The sequence below is a fragment of the Babylonia areolata genome, chromosome 26, assembly GCF_041734735.1.
Source record: "Babylonia areolata isolate BAREFJ2019XMU chromosome 26, ASM4173473v1, whole genome shotgun sequence".
NCBI lineage: Eukaryota > Metazoa > Mollusca > Gastropoda > Neogastropoda > Buccinidae > Babylonia > Babylonia areolata.
In genome coordinates, this window is record NC_134901.1 from 8,117,713 (window position 1) to 8,133,210 (window position 15,498).

At 42.6% G+C, this 15,498-nt stretch overlaps 1 protein-coding gene across 2 annotated transcripts; it reads left to right on the forward strand.

Moving 5' to 3' along the window:
- Positions 1 to 3,392: 3,392 nt before the first annotated feature.
- On the forward strand, positions 3,393 to 8,933 carry LOC143300552 (vacuolar protein sorting-associated protein 4B-like). 2 transcript variants are annotated; one of them, XM_076614303.1, is made up of 3 exons: positions 3,393 to 3,420; positions 5,919 to 6,712; positions 8,289 to 8,933. In XM_076614303.1, the coding sequence occupies exons 2-3, from the start codon at positions 5,942 to 5,944 to the stop codon at positions 8,808 to 8,810; spliced, it is 1,293 nt and encodes a 430-aa protein (XP_076470418.1). In that variant the 5' UTR covers positions 3,393 to 3,420; positions 5,919 to 5,941; the 3' UTR covers positions 8,811 to 8,933. The 2 variants fall into 2 exon arrangements, with proteins under 2 accessions (XP_076470418.1, XP_076470420.1); XM_076614305.1 differs by lacking the exon at positions 3,393 to 3,420 and adding an exon at positions 3,615 to 3,784.
- The last annotated feature ends 6,565 nt before the right edge of the window (positions 8,934 to 15,498 follow it).

Below are 15,498 nucleotides of genomic sequence, written 5' to 3' on the forward strand. Positions count from 1 at the left end.
TGGACAAGGAAAACACGTGCGATCTGGATGGAAAAACAACAACAACAACAACAACAAAAACAAACAAACCCACTGACGTGACCATAGATCACCCACATTTAGTTGGTTTCAGAGCAAGCAGGCAGGATTCGAAAGGGTGTAGATACAAATGTGTATCTGAAAACTGGGTGTTAAAACCACCCAGTCAGTCAGTGTAAAAGTCAACCAGGTGTTAAAACCACCACTGGTTATTTTAACGGACAGTCTACAAGCTTCAAAACAGACAAGTAATTTTTCTGTTATTTTGATTAATAATTTGTCATCACGTTATTGTTTCATCTTTGATTTATTAGTAAATTATTGACAGGGCTCAAAACTCGATCGTCCGGCAGATGCACATGGCAGATGTGGTGTAGCGTATATGGTTTTGTCCGAACGCAGTGACGCCTCCTTGAGCTACTGAAACTGAAACTGAAACTAGTTGGTTTCAGGACTCTGTTCTGTGAACAACTGGATGACTACGATAACGAAATTGGGGAACTGTTGCCTCTTGGAATCAGCCGTTAACACTGCCTCCGACATTACAAAGGTAATTGTAAACGTTACTGTAATGCCGCAATAAATGGTATAATGAGGGGGGGGGGAAAAAAAAAGCTGCCAAGTACATTGGGTTGGTTAAATGCAGCAGAAAAAAAAAATCAAGAATTTCAATAAGAGAAAAACCATATTTTTTTTTCTGTTTGATTCCGCCGGAACGCAAGAACAACTGGCGTAAGGTTTCTTGTTTTTTTTTGGTTTTTTCAAAGCTAACAGTCATATATACCTAGCGTTTCAAGTGAAAAATAGTCTATCAAAAGCTCTGCTTGTGTACTATACGTTGTTTGCCATGTTCGTGTTTATCTTATTCACTCGCTACCAAAGTTGTTCTTTTTAAATGCTATTATCATCTTGGAATAAGACGACTTTGTTATGTATGCTCTGATGTATGCATACTTGCGCGTTTCAGCATATGCGTAGGTATCTTGTATTTTGCATGGGACAGTGTTCACGCGCATTACAGATCGAGTCATGACCCGCCCGAGTTGGGGGCGACGACAAGCCTCGTCTGATGTACAATGAGAAGTTGTCATTGCCACTCAGTGGTCCCGAAACGTGATTTGGTCGTGGGGGCGACACTGCCGGCCGGCACTGCTGAACGCATCACCAATTGATAGACTGACGATGGATTGGTGGCCTGTCCAAGGCAATGGGGAAAGCAAAAAGAGACAGGAGATCAAGAAGGAAGAAGGTGATAAAAGAATCCAGAAGGCAGTCCAGCAAGGCCAGGGGGGCAGTGGACAACATGAAAATGTACTCCAAAGGAGCCTCAACTGGAGCTACATGTGGGGCTTGACCCCTCTGAGGATCAGTTTCATCCTGAGATCTGTGTACGACCTCCTTCCCTCGAATACAAACTTGGTGAAATGGGGGAAAGCAGAGGACCCTGCATGCCCACTCTGCCATGGCAAACAATTAAACAGTGGAGCATGTCCTCATCTACTGCAAAGTGGCGCTAAGCCAATGACGGTACACATGGAGGCACAATCAAGTGCTAAAAGAAATTACACACGGGGTGAGCACTGCCCAAGGAGCACCCACACCACCAAAAGTTCCAGTAAAGTTCCTCCCTGCAGAAGGCAAAAAAGTCTGGCCAGGAACAGCTGTAACATCCAAAGCATGGAAACGTGGGCTGCTGGAAGATTGGGAATGCACAGTTGACATTAATTTTCAGAGGGGAAGAAACACCCGGAAATCATCAGCAAGAGCGGCATGAGACCTCAGTGACATAGCACTCCACTCCAAGACAACGAAACAAGCGATTCTGATAGAGCTCAATGTGCCATACGAAAGCAGCCGAATGGAGGGAGCCCACATCTACAAGACCGAGAGCGAGTCTAGCCAGCAGCATGAGATAATCTGGCTTCCGAGCCAAAGTCCTCGCTATAGAGCCGGATTGATACAAGAGGGTTAGCCGTGAGTGCATCTGCCAACAGCCTCATGAATAGAAACACTGCTGTCGATTTCTGGCAGAGAGAGGACACGGGCGTTAGGCAATGGCAGAAGCAGCAGAAAAGAGTTCCAGCCGTGGATCTGGTCGAGGAGGAATGAAAGTAAACTTCATAAGGATTGAATTTCCCAGTACTCAAACTAGGCGTGCGATAGTTCAGTGGTTAAAGTGTCTGCCAGAAAGGTGACTCAGTCCTGAAGTGGCGATCACCCTGGAGGCGCAGGTTCGAACCTGCTGAGGCAGGTAGTTGGCCCCCTTAAAGTGTAAGAAGGGCCTTAACACTTGACTGAGGGGGGCTTCTTCTCTGAAAACCAGAATGTATTTTCCAGCTCTCCCTATAGGGTTTCTTATCACAGTCTCCATGTCTGGTGGTCGTGGGACATGGCCTGAGTTTCGGCAAAACTCCCCTCGATCTGTCGACTTAGTGATGTTGTCTGCCCACTTCTTTCAGCTGCCAGCCTCGATTTCTTGACTCCTGTGCTGTTCCCTGAAGAATGGTCATGGCCGGAGAGCCCGTCAGACGTTGCGCCGGGCCCCGTCACGTGTTTTTACCAGTACATCATGTCATTTCCCCCTTTTTTTTAACTGTGGTTAGTCGGTCTTCATACCCGGGCCAGCGAGCTGTCTCAAGAATCAGTGGTTTCCACGACGTCTTCATTTGTTATCGGTGTAATCATATGAGACGTCAAGAGGGATAGCTGCATAATTCGGTTAATCTTATCTGTAACTGAGCCTCAGTTGAGCCATAATGCACAGTTGCAACAGTTCAGAGTCAGTTAATTGCAACAGTTTTTGGCATTAATTTTGGCTGTTGATATATTCTTTGCCACATGAGGTTCATATTTGTGTTCGACTTTTCATTGTTTATGATTCAAACTATTAAACTAAAAAAATCATTTGCATGTCCGTCTTAATTTACTGCTATTGAGCAGTTGGTATAGATCAGTCGAGTAACCAATTTTGGATGATTTCTGACAAAGTTCTGCTCTCGGAACAACTTGTATACATTTTCTTTTTACCTTTGAAATATTACTGGAACGCGGGATAAATAAATAAATAAAAGACTGAATTAAAAGATTTAAATGGGATCACAAAGCATAGTGTGTGTGCGTGTGTGTGTGTGTGTGCGTGTGTGTGTGTGTGTGTGTGTGTGTGTGTGTGTGTGCTATGCATTCTGGAACGTTGCACATGGTTTTGGACACTGATCTAAATAAGAGCAGTAGGTTTTGGATCCGACGGACGTGAGACCATCATTTTAAGTCCGTGGATTCTGGATGCGAGCTGTCCTGACATGACAAGAATGTCAGGGAGATAACTTCGGCAAAACTAAAATGCGTCCAGTCGGCCTAATCGCCCTGTATGCAGTGCTTGAATGTTTGTGAACTTGAGCAATCGTGAGTTGGAATGATTTGAAATGTTGTTTTGAGGTTCCTTAATGCTTTGCTCGGAAAATTGTATTGACAACAATATCTAATGTTTGGCATGTTGACCTTTGTCAGTGTATGTTCTGCTGTGTGACTAAGTTTGGAAGTCGGAAGAACGCAAACAAGATGAATCTGTCGCCCTAGGCCAGTGCTAGAGTTTCCAAGATATGATGATTTCCCGAATTGCATCAAATATGTGTGTGTGTGTGTGTGTGAGCCGTACCCACATTTCCTCCCCTCCACTCCTCAGTGTGACTGGCGGAGTGACGTCCACACATTGTGAACTCTACTCATTCCGTTTTGGTTGAGGAAAAATTGTGGATATTTTTTGTTTGTACCTGTCACTATGTGTGTGTGTGTGTGTGTGTGTGTGTGTGTGTGTGTGTGTGTGTGTGTGTGTGTGACTTTGAAAATGTGTTTATTAATACATTTTTTCACATGTGCACGTGGGCACTCACGCACACACACACACACTTTATATATTTTATTATTTACATATACATATATTTACATTGTTGTAAGTTAATAGTATACTTGCTGATATACATACACATATTATCCCACCTATGACACCTCATTCATTACACACCACAATCTCTAACTTTAATTTCTCATGATATACTTTTCCTCTAATACATATCATTAACACTTTCTTACACTAATATTCACATGCATTCCCTTTTTTTTTCATCCACTATTACTCCTCTTTCCATCTAATAACACTTGTAGTGAATAGATTTTAAACTGAAGAGCTCTCTCTCTCTCTCTCTCTCTCTCTCTCTCTCTCTCTCTCACACACACACACACACACACACACACACACACACACACACACACACACACACACACACACACACAAAACACCACCACCAACAACACACACACATAAACAAAAATAACACACATAAACACACACACACACACACACGCACACACACACACACCTCAACTCCTCCCCCAGACCTCTTCTGTGTGTGTGTGTGTGTGTGTGTGTGTGGAGAGAGAGAAGAGAGAGAGAGAGAGAGAGAGAGAGAGAGAGAGAGAGATTACAGTGTAAGCCCTGAGAGATTAACGTGTAAAACTCAGAAACTGTGCTCATTTACATCCCAGCCATTCCATGTTGTATATGATACATACATATTATGTCATGATCTAGGTATTAGATAAAGTAAAAGGTACATCTCAGAAACTGGTGACATACCATTTCCTGCATTGACCATTAACACAATCTGATAACTTGTCATGTTACTTAGTTACTGTACTATTTTAGCCTGGTTTGATTAAATTGAAGAAAAGTACAAGTTTATTGAAATGCATGTGTGCTTGTGTGTGTGCTTGTGTGTGTGCTTGAAATGTGTGTGTGCTTGTACAAGTAAGTGTTTATCTCTGTGAGTGTGTGTTTGTGTGTGTGTGTGTGTGTGTGTGTGTGTGTGCCGTGGAAGCTGCGATACGTAGACTAGAAATGAGTGTGTGGAGGAGGGGGGTAGAGGAGGTGCAAGGTAATGTGTGTGTGTGTGTGTGTGTGTGTGTGTGTGTGTATGTGTGTGTGTGTGTGTGTGTGTTTGTGTGTGTTGGAGCTCATGTACGTTTATATGTATTTGACTGTGCTTTCATATCTGTGAAACTGCATGTTTGGTGCATTTCTGTTGTGCATGTGTGGGTGTGTGTGTGAATGTGTGTCTTCATGTTTTACATTTATTCGCTTATTTATCACCATTGTTGTCTCATTTATTTATTTATTTATTTATTATTTTATTTATTTATTTACTTTTTTTAAATTTATTTATTTATTTTTTTATTTTATTTTATTTTATTTATTTATTTATTTTTAATCATTTTATTAGTATTACTATTATTATTACTACTACCTTTTTCTATATTATAATTATTATTCATTTATTTATTTATTTATGTAAGCTTATCTATTATTTATTCCCCCGTTTTTTTTGGTTTTTTTCCCTCAAGGCCTGACTAAGCGCGTTGGGTTACGCTGCTGGTCAGGCATCTGCTTGGCAGATGTGGTGTAGCGTATATGGTTTGTCCGAACGCAGTGACGCCTCCTTGAGCAACTGAAACTGAAACTGAAATGCATGCACATGGTAATGTTTTGGTTGCTTTTAGTGTAAGGTATTGGTGTATGGAATTATTGCTTTTAAGTTCAAGTATGGAACCTGGCATGTTTTTAGTAACATGCTGATGCATGGTGAGCTTTTGACTGAATTCAGAGCCAAGGTCACACACATGATCAGAAAATGAGATGGCAATGTTTTCAAGAGAAAAAAACACAAACATTTATGTCTCAATTGAAGGTCATTTAGAGAAAATCCTATTGTAAGAGCTGGAAAATTCGAACTGTATTGTATCTTTGAAACAGCAACAGAATAAAAAAAAATGCATGTGATTACAAGAGCATAATAAGAGAAAAAAAAATCTGTTTGTTAAAAACATTACATTTCTTCCCCCCTCAGAAAACTGCTGAACACTAAACATCATGATGGAGCTGGCTTCAAGCAGCCTGATGAAGACGTCACTGCAACATCTACAGGCAGGTCTCACTGCTGACTGCCAGGGACGGTACAGGGATGCTGCAGTGGCCTACATGGATGGGGCCCCACTCCTCCTGCAGGTGGCCAGGGAGGAAGGCGTGAGCACCCCAGTCAAGCAGCTCCTCAAGTCTCTCAGTCAGTCCTACCTGAACCGCATTCAGCTCATCAAAACCCAGCTGGAAGCCAAGGAGGATGTCCCACCCAACAAGGCTGTGGACAGGGCTCACCCTAACATGATCGGTGAGCTTCAGGAAGACTCGAAAGAGTTTTTGAGGACTCTGAGTTACCAGCCGTTTGAGTGCAACCTGGAGGAGGTGAAGGGGATGACTCAGGCCAAGGAGTTCCTGTGGAAAAACGTGGTACTGCCTCTGCTGTTTCCAGGCTTTCCGGACAGTGTGACACGCGTCAAAAAAGGAATCCTCCTGTACGGCTTGCCTGGCACTGGCAAAACCATGTTGATGTGTGCTGTGGCAAGAATAGTGTCTTGTCCTGTGTTCCGTGTAACGGCAACTGACTTAGTCAGCCGCTGGTCGGGACGTGAGCAGTGTTTGAAACGTGTGAAAGAGTTATTCAGGCACGCACTGCTGAACCAGCCGTGTCTGGTGTTTGTGGATGATCTGGAGATGATATGTGGACCTGAGAAGGAAGGTGGCATCGTAGGGGAGGTCAGAGAGGAATTCTTTACTCAGCTGAGAGAAATAGCTGCAGGAAATCAGGTGAGATTGAAATTATTGGATTTTAAATGTGTGGACAGATGCACACATACAGCACACATGCACATGCTTCAGATTCGTACAGTAAGTAGCAGAGACTGTTTACCCACACACAGTCACAGACACACACACATGCATTCACACATTAGCAAAGTGACACAGACATGCGCCTAACACAGAGGCACACACATACTCGGACGGACACACACACACAAGTAAGTAGTGTATTATTTTATTTTAATTGGTGAGTTAAGCTTATTGATGATGTCAAGAACCAAAACTGCATCCAATGTCTAAGCAACGATAAATCAACCACAACTCGGCCAAAGGTGAGTTTGCCCCTGAGACAGTGTCAGTGTCAGGAATTACATTCACAGAGGAACTGAAATGTTCAAACTGAAGGCACACTGTCTGAATCTCTCTTTGTCCCTCCCTCCTTTTCCTGTTTTACCAAATGTAGACATTTCAAAGAAAATTGTTCAGTGTTTGAAGTATCAAGCAGAAATAGCAGTCAAGAATATGAAACACACACACATATAATTTCCTTTTTGTTTTTAATTAAAACATACATGAACATGTATCAGTGTTTCTTTTCATTTATGACTTCCTTGAAATGAACATGAATGAGTATTTTCAATAACCATCAAACATTCTTTTAAGTTATTTATTGTTTATTGAGTTTGGGGGTTTCATTGGACTTACTGCATTACAGTAGTATTGGTTCTGTTTAACTCTCATGAATGTGTGTGTGTGTTTGATTGTATTGTAATTTATAGTGTGTTCTTCCACAGGAGGTTTCTCTCCATGGAATTCAGACAGATTTCCTAAGGTACAGTTTTCAGTTTCAGTTTCTCCAAGAGACATCACTGTGTTTGGACAAATCCATATATGTATGCTACACCACATCTGCTAAGCAGATGCCTGACACTGACAGCAGCATAACCCTAGTTAGGCCTTGCATGTGTATCCATCAGAGTGGATTTCTTCTTCAGAATTTTGCCAGAGGATAGCACTTTTGTTGCCATGGGTTCTTTTTCAGTGCGCCAAGTGCTTGCTGCACATGGGACCTCGGTTTATCGTCTCATCCCAATGACTGGATGCTCAGTTTGATTTTCCAGTCAAACTTGGGAGAAAGGACGAGAGTGGGATTTGAACCCACACCCTCACGGACACAGAATTTGCAGGAGAGCCTCGTTTCCAGTCTGCCATCTTCTTCCTCTTGCCATAATCTGGTGGAACCTATTTTTGATAGCCTCAGGTGTGTACTATTATTGCATTACATTACTGCAAGGTTGGCGTCAAATTATTCTCAAAAGTAGCTCATATTTCATGGTGTGGTTCGTCCGTTGGGATCGACGAGGACCATCTAGTCATCCTGGGGGTGGGTGGGTTGGGCTCTGTGGGTGAGCAGATGACTGATCAGGCCAATCCGCACCCGGAAGGTTCTGATGCAGTGTGGGCAGGGGATGGTGGTGGCTGTCAGGGACTTGCTGGCACTGCTTTTCCTGGCCTGTCTGCGTAATTTCATGGTAATTTATAAACAAGTACGGTAATTTGTACACACGTTTTGTTTTGCCAGGTGACAGTGATTGCAGCCACACAGAAGCCCTGGCTACTACCAGGAACCCTGCAACGGAGATTTGATCGTCGTTTCTACCTCACTTTGCCAAGTGCAGATGAGCGAGTTGAGATCCTTGCTCACCATTTTGTCAGCATCAAGCACCAGTTGACAGAAGCGGACTTTGACTTTTTAGGTCAGATGACATCCGGTTATACAGGGGCTGACCTGTCAGTGGTTGTAAGATCCTGCTCAATGGCCTATGTTCGCACACTGCAAAAGGCAACTCATTTCCGTAAAGTGACAGTGAGCCCGGATGAGGGGAGAGACAAGACTGAGCAGGTGATGTTGGTGCCGTGTGGTTCCAGTGAGGCAGGGGCCATTGAGATCACAGTTGAGTTTCTGAACCCAGAGCGACTCTTAGAAGTGCCTGCTACCAGAATGACAGTGGAGGAGGAGTTGAAGGAAATGAGGTCATCTGTGTGTGACGCTGATCTGCAACAAATGAACCAGTGGCATGAGAAGTTTGGTCAACATGACTGATTCACACCTTTTGAACAGAGGGTTTTTGAACTATCTTGCACGGCTGTAATCATGTGATTGTAAGGCACTATGATCTTGACATTTTTGCAATTTGAATCCTGCTATTTTTTTTTAATGATATATATATATATATATATATATATATTATATGTGTGTGTGTGTGTGTGTGTGTGTGTGTGTGTGCGTGCGTGTGTGTGTGTGTGTGCGTGTGTGTGTGTGTGTATAAGAAAATAGCTTGTGTCCTACTGGATTCCTCCTACCCCCCCATGCCCCCCTTCCCTCCCACCCCCACCCCCACAAAAAAAAAGAAGCCAACAGATGAACCATAACTTGTGACAAAAGGTATTGCTTTAACAAAATACAGACAGGCAGTTCAAATCACAGAAACAGTCCAGGTTAGAACTACAGTTCTATAGAAACTGAGAGGGCTATGGTGTGCTGATGATGAATCACATATTTAAAAAAAATACATTCTTTAGTCTGCACAGAACTGACACTCACCCTGGACTGTTAGGTTTGCCAAAAGACATTAATTACCACTGTTAAAATGAAATAAGACCAGACAGTGTGCCTCTTTTTCCAATCCAATGAAGGATGAAAACAACAAGAAGAAGAAAAACAACAACAAAACAACACATACCTCAAAATACTGTGCTTTCATTCACAACTCTTATGTAGATTGAAATGAAATAAGTGCAAACGATGCCTTTATTTACATCTGCAGAAAATCTCTTCCTCACAAACAGAACTGCCCAGTCCAAAAAAAAAGCAACAACCCCGAGAAAGGTTTGCACTGAGTTGGAAAGTAACAATCAGTTCCAATATAGCCAGGGAAAGCTATGCAGAGCCGTACTAAAAGCATTTTGTGAGACCGATCAGTTGCCCGGATGATTTCCGAGTGGGGTGGAGATGAGTGTGAGAGGGAATCATTGCCAGCTGTATCAATCATAACTTTTCTATTGATCAGGCCACATTTTCTCCATACTGGGGTATAACAGTGTTATATATATAGTTTTACTTGAAAATGTATAATGTTTTTCAGCACAGTTTATGTACAGATGTTTTGCATGAGCAGCATTGCTTTTTATCCAAAGTGATTAAAAAAAAAAAAAAAAAAAGCAAAGAAACCTCCCCAACTACACATCTGTTTACTGTTTGTTTATAAAGCAACAAATTTTCTGGGACTGTTATCTTTTACAGGGGTCATGAACTGACTTCCCCCCCACCCCCAATGTGTGTGTACAATCAGCAATCTAGCAGTTGGTTTGTTTTTTTAAATGAAAAAATAAAACAAAAACATTATATCAACTCTTTATATAGCTGTCTTTTCCAATTTTTGAATTGATAGTCTGTGACTTGTTGGTTTTGCATATTTTGCTGATTCTGCTTGCATATTATGAAACATTACAGATTACAGAATACTGTATTATCTCAACAAGAGAAATTCATCTACTGGGTTTATTTGCAGGCATTATAAATTACTTGCCATTAGCTTGGAATTTGTCTGCCTGTTGTGATGCAATTTGTACTGTTGTGACATAGAACTGTGAGTGACCATCACATTATTATTTTATTATTATTATTATTATTTTGCAGTGCTCAGGCCAGCAATTCGAAGGGAAGTAACCTCATGTTTGTTTTTACAGAGAACAAGGAGTTTCCTCCCTTAAGTCAGTCACTGACTGGAGTGGGTTTTTTTTTCTTTTTCTTTTTCTCCCCCAGTTGCACCAACTGTGTGCATATGAGCATTTTTCTATTGTCTGTATATTTATTGATTGACATTTGTATTCTGTGGATGTAGATTTGTATTTGAAACTTTTTGAAGAATCTCATTAAATCTTGCTTTATGTGTGTGTGTGTGTGTGTGTGTGTGTGTGCAAGGGTGTGTTCATGTTTATGCATGTGTGTACACATGCATGTGTGCAATTGTTTACTATTTTCAGTGCTGGTGCCACGGTGACTTAATATTGTTTCTGTTGATTAATAGTTAACTAAGCTGTAGGTGATCCTGTCCATTGTGTAGTACAATAGCAGTGTTATTTTTGCCTGTGTCCCCCAAGGAAAGGCACGGGGGGTAATCGTAACACATGTCTTTATCAGCCACTATAATTTTTCATGGCTACACCCAGTGTCTGTTGATTGATTGGTTCTTCAGCCAGCTTGCTGTCTCTGGTTTGCAGTCTGACAAAGCTTCTTGGGTGTGTTTGTGTCATTAACTTTTATAATGAACATCCCTTATTTTAATGAACATCCCGTTTTCATACTCAAAGTAATTAAAAATGCTTTATAATACAAGCTGATGTGTGTGTGTGTGTGTGTGTATGCACGTGTGCATATTCATGTATGTGTGCATGTGTGTGTATGTGTGTGTGTCAGAATAAGATTTTATTTGTCCTCAAACTCCAGCAGGTATACAAGACACAGTCACAAAGAGATAATTCATTTTTCAATTTTTGTTGATTTTTACTCAAAACATTTGTGAATGAAGAAAACAAGTTCAACTGATCAAGTTTTATACATTCTGATGGCATTGTAAGAACATTCGAGTATGCAGATACTTTTCAGATTAATTATGTACTCTTATTTTCATATAACGTACACTGGTAAAGGAGATTGATTAATCTTCCAATAAATCACAAACCTTTACTTGTTCTTTTTATCTGTAGGAAAGTAGCATATACACGTGCAATAGCCGAATGGTTAAAGCGCTGGACTTTCAATCTGGGGGTCCTGGGTTCGAATCTCGGTGCAGCTGGTGGGTAAAGGGTGGAGATTTTTCCGATCTCTCAGGTCAACATATGTACAGACCTGCCAGTGCCTGAACCCCCTTCGTGTGTATGCGCACGCAGAAGATCAAATACGCACGTTAAAGATCCTGTAATCCATGTCAGCGTTCGGTGGGTTATGGAAACAAGAATATACCCAGCATACCCGAAAACGGAGTATGGCTGCCTACATGGCGGGGTAAATAAATTAAAAAAAACGGTCATACACGTAAAATGTTACATGTCTGTCTGGGTGTGTATGTGTGTGCGTCTGAAATCTGATTGAATGACACAGGAAACGAATGATGAGCGCCCAGTGGCAGCCGTCAGTCGGCTCTACCCAGGTAGGCATCCTGTTGTGCAAATGTCCCCGTGTATGTAAAGCGCTTAGAGCTTGGTCTCTGACCGAGGATAGGCGCTATATAAGTATCCACATCAATCAATCAATCAATACACGTCACACACGTCAGCTCTGCCGTCTAATTGTCACCTCAGATAACACAAGTGGTGAGCGTCTGGAAAGGAATGAGAGTGATGACTTATCGCTTCGCCCTCTAGAGTATGCATGCAGTGACTTCCTTTCTTCCCTCTTTGCTAAATGTTTCTCAGTGTGCAAAAGCTGTATGGGAATTCTGAAATACAGTCCTCATAGATCGGATATGAGTTCCAAAAATAAACATTTTTTTTTTAAGGTAGCCAGAAGTGACATAATAAACGGAAGTGATGTCACTTGACAGGAAGTGACGTTATGTAACGGGGTGGGGGTGGGGGGGGCGGGGGGAGTGATGTGGTCAGCGGAAGTAGTCGGCAAAACTGACGTCAACCACGGAACTGACGTCATAGGTCAAAAGTTGTGTCTTGGTCGTGATGCAGCAAGATGGGGGAAGATGAGTCAAGGGGTGATGACGTCATAGGTCAAGGTCGTGTCATGTCGTCAAGCAAAGATTCTGACAGGATAAGGTAAGTGGTGAAAAGAATGTGTGTGTGGAAAACTGGATCACGACGTTCGACATGCAGGATATATATCATGCGGTTAGGTGGGACTGTTCGATCAGTCTGGGATCTACTTCATTCAGCGAGTCAATCCCAGTTCAGCACCAACCACCACAGAGGAGGAGCTTCAGACAATGGCAACATATGGGGGTGTCATGGACAATGAAAATAGAAAAACAAAACAAAAAAACCAACAACAAACAAACAACAACCCCCCCCCCCCCGCCCCCCAGAAATCAAGAGAGGGCTTTGTAGTGATAAAAAGAAAGAAAAAAAAAAGAAGTCATGAGGAGGTTTGTGGTGATCCTGTCCACTTGCACTTGTCTCCTTGTGTGGAAGGAGAGGGCGCCCCTTTGCTGTTGGTACGCGTAGACTGTCATCCCTTTTTAACGCCCTACGCCCCCCACTGCAACCGCACCCCTCCTAGGATCTGTAAATGGCTTTCCTTCAACAAACGATTGAGGTGTTTGCTGAGTCCTTTGCAGAGAGGTTTTGTATCTGTGTGTGTGTGTGTGTGTGTGTGTGTGTGTGTGTGTCCCTATCATCTGCACGCTTTCAGTGGCATTACTCCCACGCCGCTCATTCCGAATCCCCCCTTAAACGGCCACACCCAGCGTTCGTCCGTCACAGTCCCAGCGTCGGCAGTCCACAGGGAACCATCGATGTTGGGTCGCATCCAAGAGGAGACCCTGCACTGCTGCTGAATCACTTCGGTGGTGTTCAGCAGTGCCTGTTCTGATTTAACGTACTTAGGACACCACCTACGAAGCCCCCTGCTAACGATAAGAACGGCTCAGTCGCGGAGCCAGACTGACTGAGCGTCTCCCCCAGAGTGAAGACCGCCACCACGTCCCTCTAACGACAGTCCCCCACGAATCTGCTGACACTTAAGACCTTGACCAGACTCACCCCAAGTACGGAAGTGGAGGAGTATCGAAACCCAGGTCACCTGGAAAGGGCATGAAAGACCACATAATTTGGGATTTTTTATATTGATGATGAAGGAGGAGGATGACGATGCTGCTATGGAGGTCCATTTAGGTTTGGGACCACGTGACAAGAGTATACTCTGTGCTTCCTGTCATAATGATATCCCGGTGTTAACCAGACCAGAGAGATACAGACACTTGCAGTGTTAGTTATTAAATTAGAGCAACACACCCAAAGACGCGTCCGTGAAGTGGATGATACTTGACTGTGTGGTCCGTTTTGAAAGCTTTGGTGTTTGGAAACCACTTTTATTCACTGGCTGTACGTGTTTTCTTCTATGCTGTCATACCTTGAATTGTCATTACACGAGACAAAGTCAAGGCATCACAATATAGACGTTTAGATTCCAGCTGATATGGCATTGGTTGTGGTTTGCTCTGAACATCCTGGGAACTCCTCAAAGCCCTGTAACAGCCATCTGTGCTATCCTTATTCCAGGATGACGGAAGTGATGGCTAAACAATTCATCATTCACCAAGTGAGTCACTGGATGCTTCCTTTAGCTTTGATCTGATCACACCCTTTGGATCCTTCCTCTGAACCCAGCTACTCAGTTATGTTCAAACACAAATATTTGATATTTGAGGGAATTATTTTCACAACAACAAGGAACAACAGAGGCAAGGCCTTCAAGACTCACTTGTGATAAATTAAGTCCCCTAGCATTAATTACAGAGTAATTTCCGTTTTTTACTATCTGCACCAAAACGTTTGCAAAATAAATAAAAATTCCATGCTTAGAAAAGAAGTTCCTGTTTGAACAAAAAATGATAATAATGACTCCTCTTGTTGTTGTGTCAGAATAAGAGGTCAAAGTGCCAAGTTTAAAGAAAAAAAACAAACCCCCCCCACCCCCCGGTAAATGCAGTTTGCATATAATTAGGCTTCTTTTTTATTTGTTTGTGCCCATCCCAGAGGTGCAATATTGTTTTAAACAAGATGAATGGAAATAACTGAATTTTTCCTATTTTTATGCCAAATTTGGTGTCAACTGACAAAGTATTTGCAGAGAAAATGTCAGTGTTAAAGTTTACCACGGACACACGGACACACACACACACACACACACACACACACACACACACACACAGACAACCGAACACCGGGTTAAAACATAGACTCACTTTGTTTACACAAGTGAGTCAAAAATGAGGATTCTGATCGAAAGGACCAAGACATTTTCAGTAATTTGGTCTTTCTCATCGCCTGGAGACCTCCCACAACACTTCCTTCCTGAGAGTCAGTACGAATAACGGTAATCTGCAATACTGTCCCTGAGCTGATCATCAGTATGACGGTCATAACAGAAGGACACAACACGCTTCTTGAATAACTGACATTAATTCAGAGTAGCATATCATATGATTTTGTCACAGAAATCGGTACTAATCCATTTAACCACGTGAGTTCAGGTCAGTGAAAATCAGTGTGGCATGAACGGTGGCTCCGGCTCTCTTTATCGCTTCCATCTGAATGGAACATCATTCTGCCGGTGTCAGTGTTGTGTGAGACAGGTCTATCCCCCCCCCCCCCCGCACCTCCCCCCCCACCCATCCTCCCACCTCCCACTCTCTTGGGACAGTCACCTCATCAGTCAGTTCACAGGAGGTGGATTCAGTACCACAGTTCTGCCCCATTAGCTGACAGGCTGGCTAATTGACTGACCACCTTCCTACCTAACTTGTTTGATTACCATTCGCTACCATTATCGTACAGAAGGCACTAGAGTGGACGACAGAGGATAATTTTGTGTGATGCATTAGCTGTGACTGATGAACGGAACTGCTGCAGCCATACAACTGTAGATGGTACTGTTCTCATTGAAGGGTTCTTGTCATAGCTGCATGTTTTTCCATGCTGTCATCCCTTCTTGACTTGTCAGAACTAAAGGACACGATCAAGGCATAACAGTATGGAAAATCAGCTACTGTTTGATGATG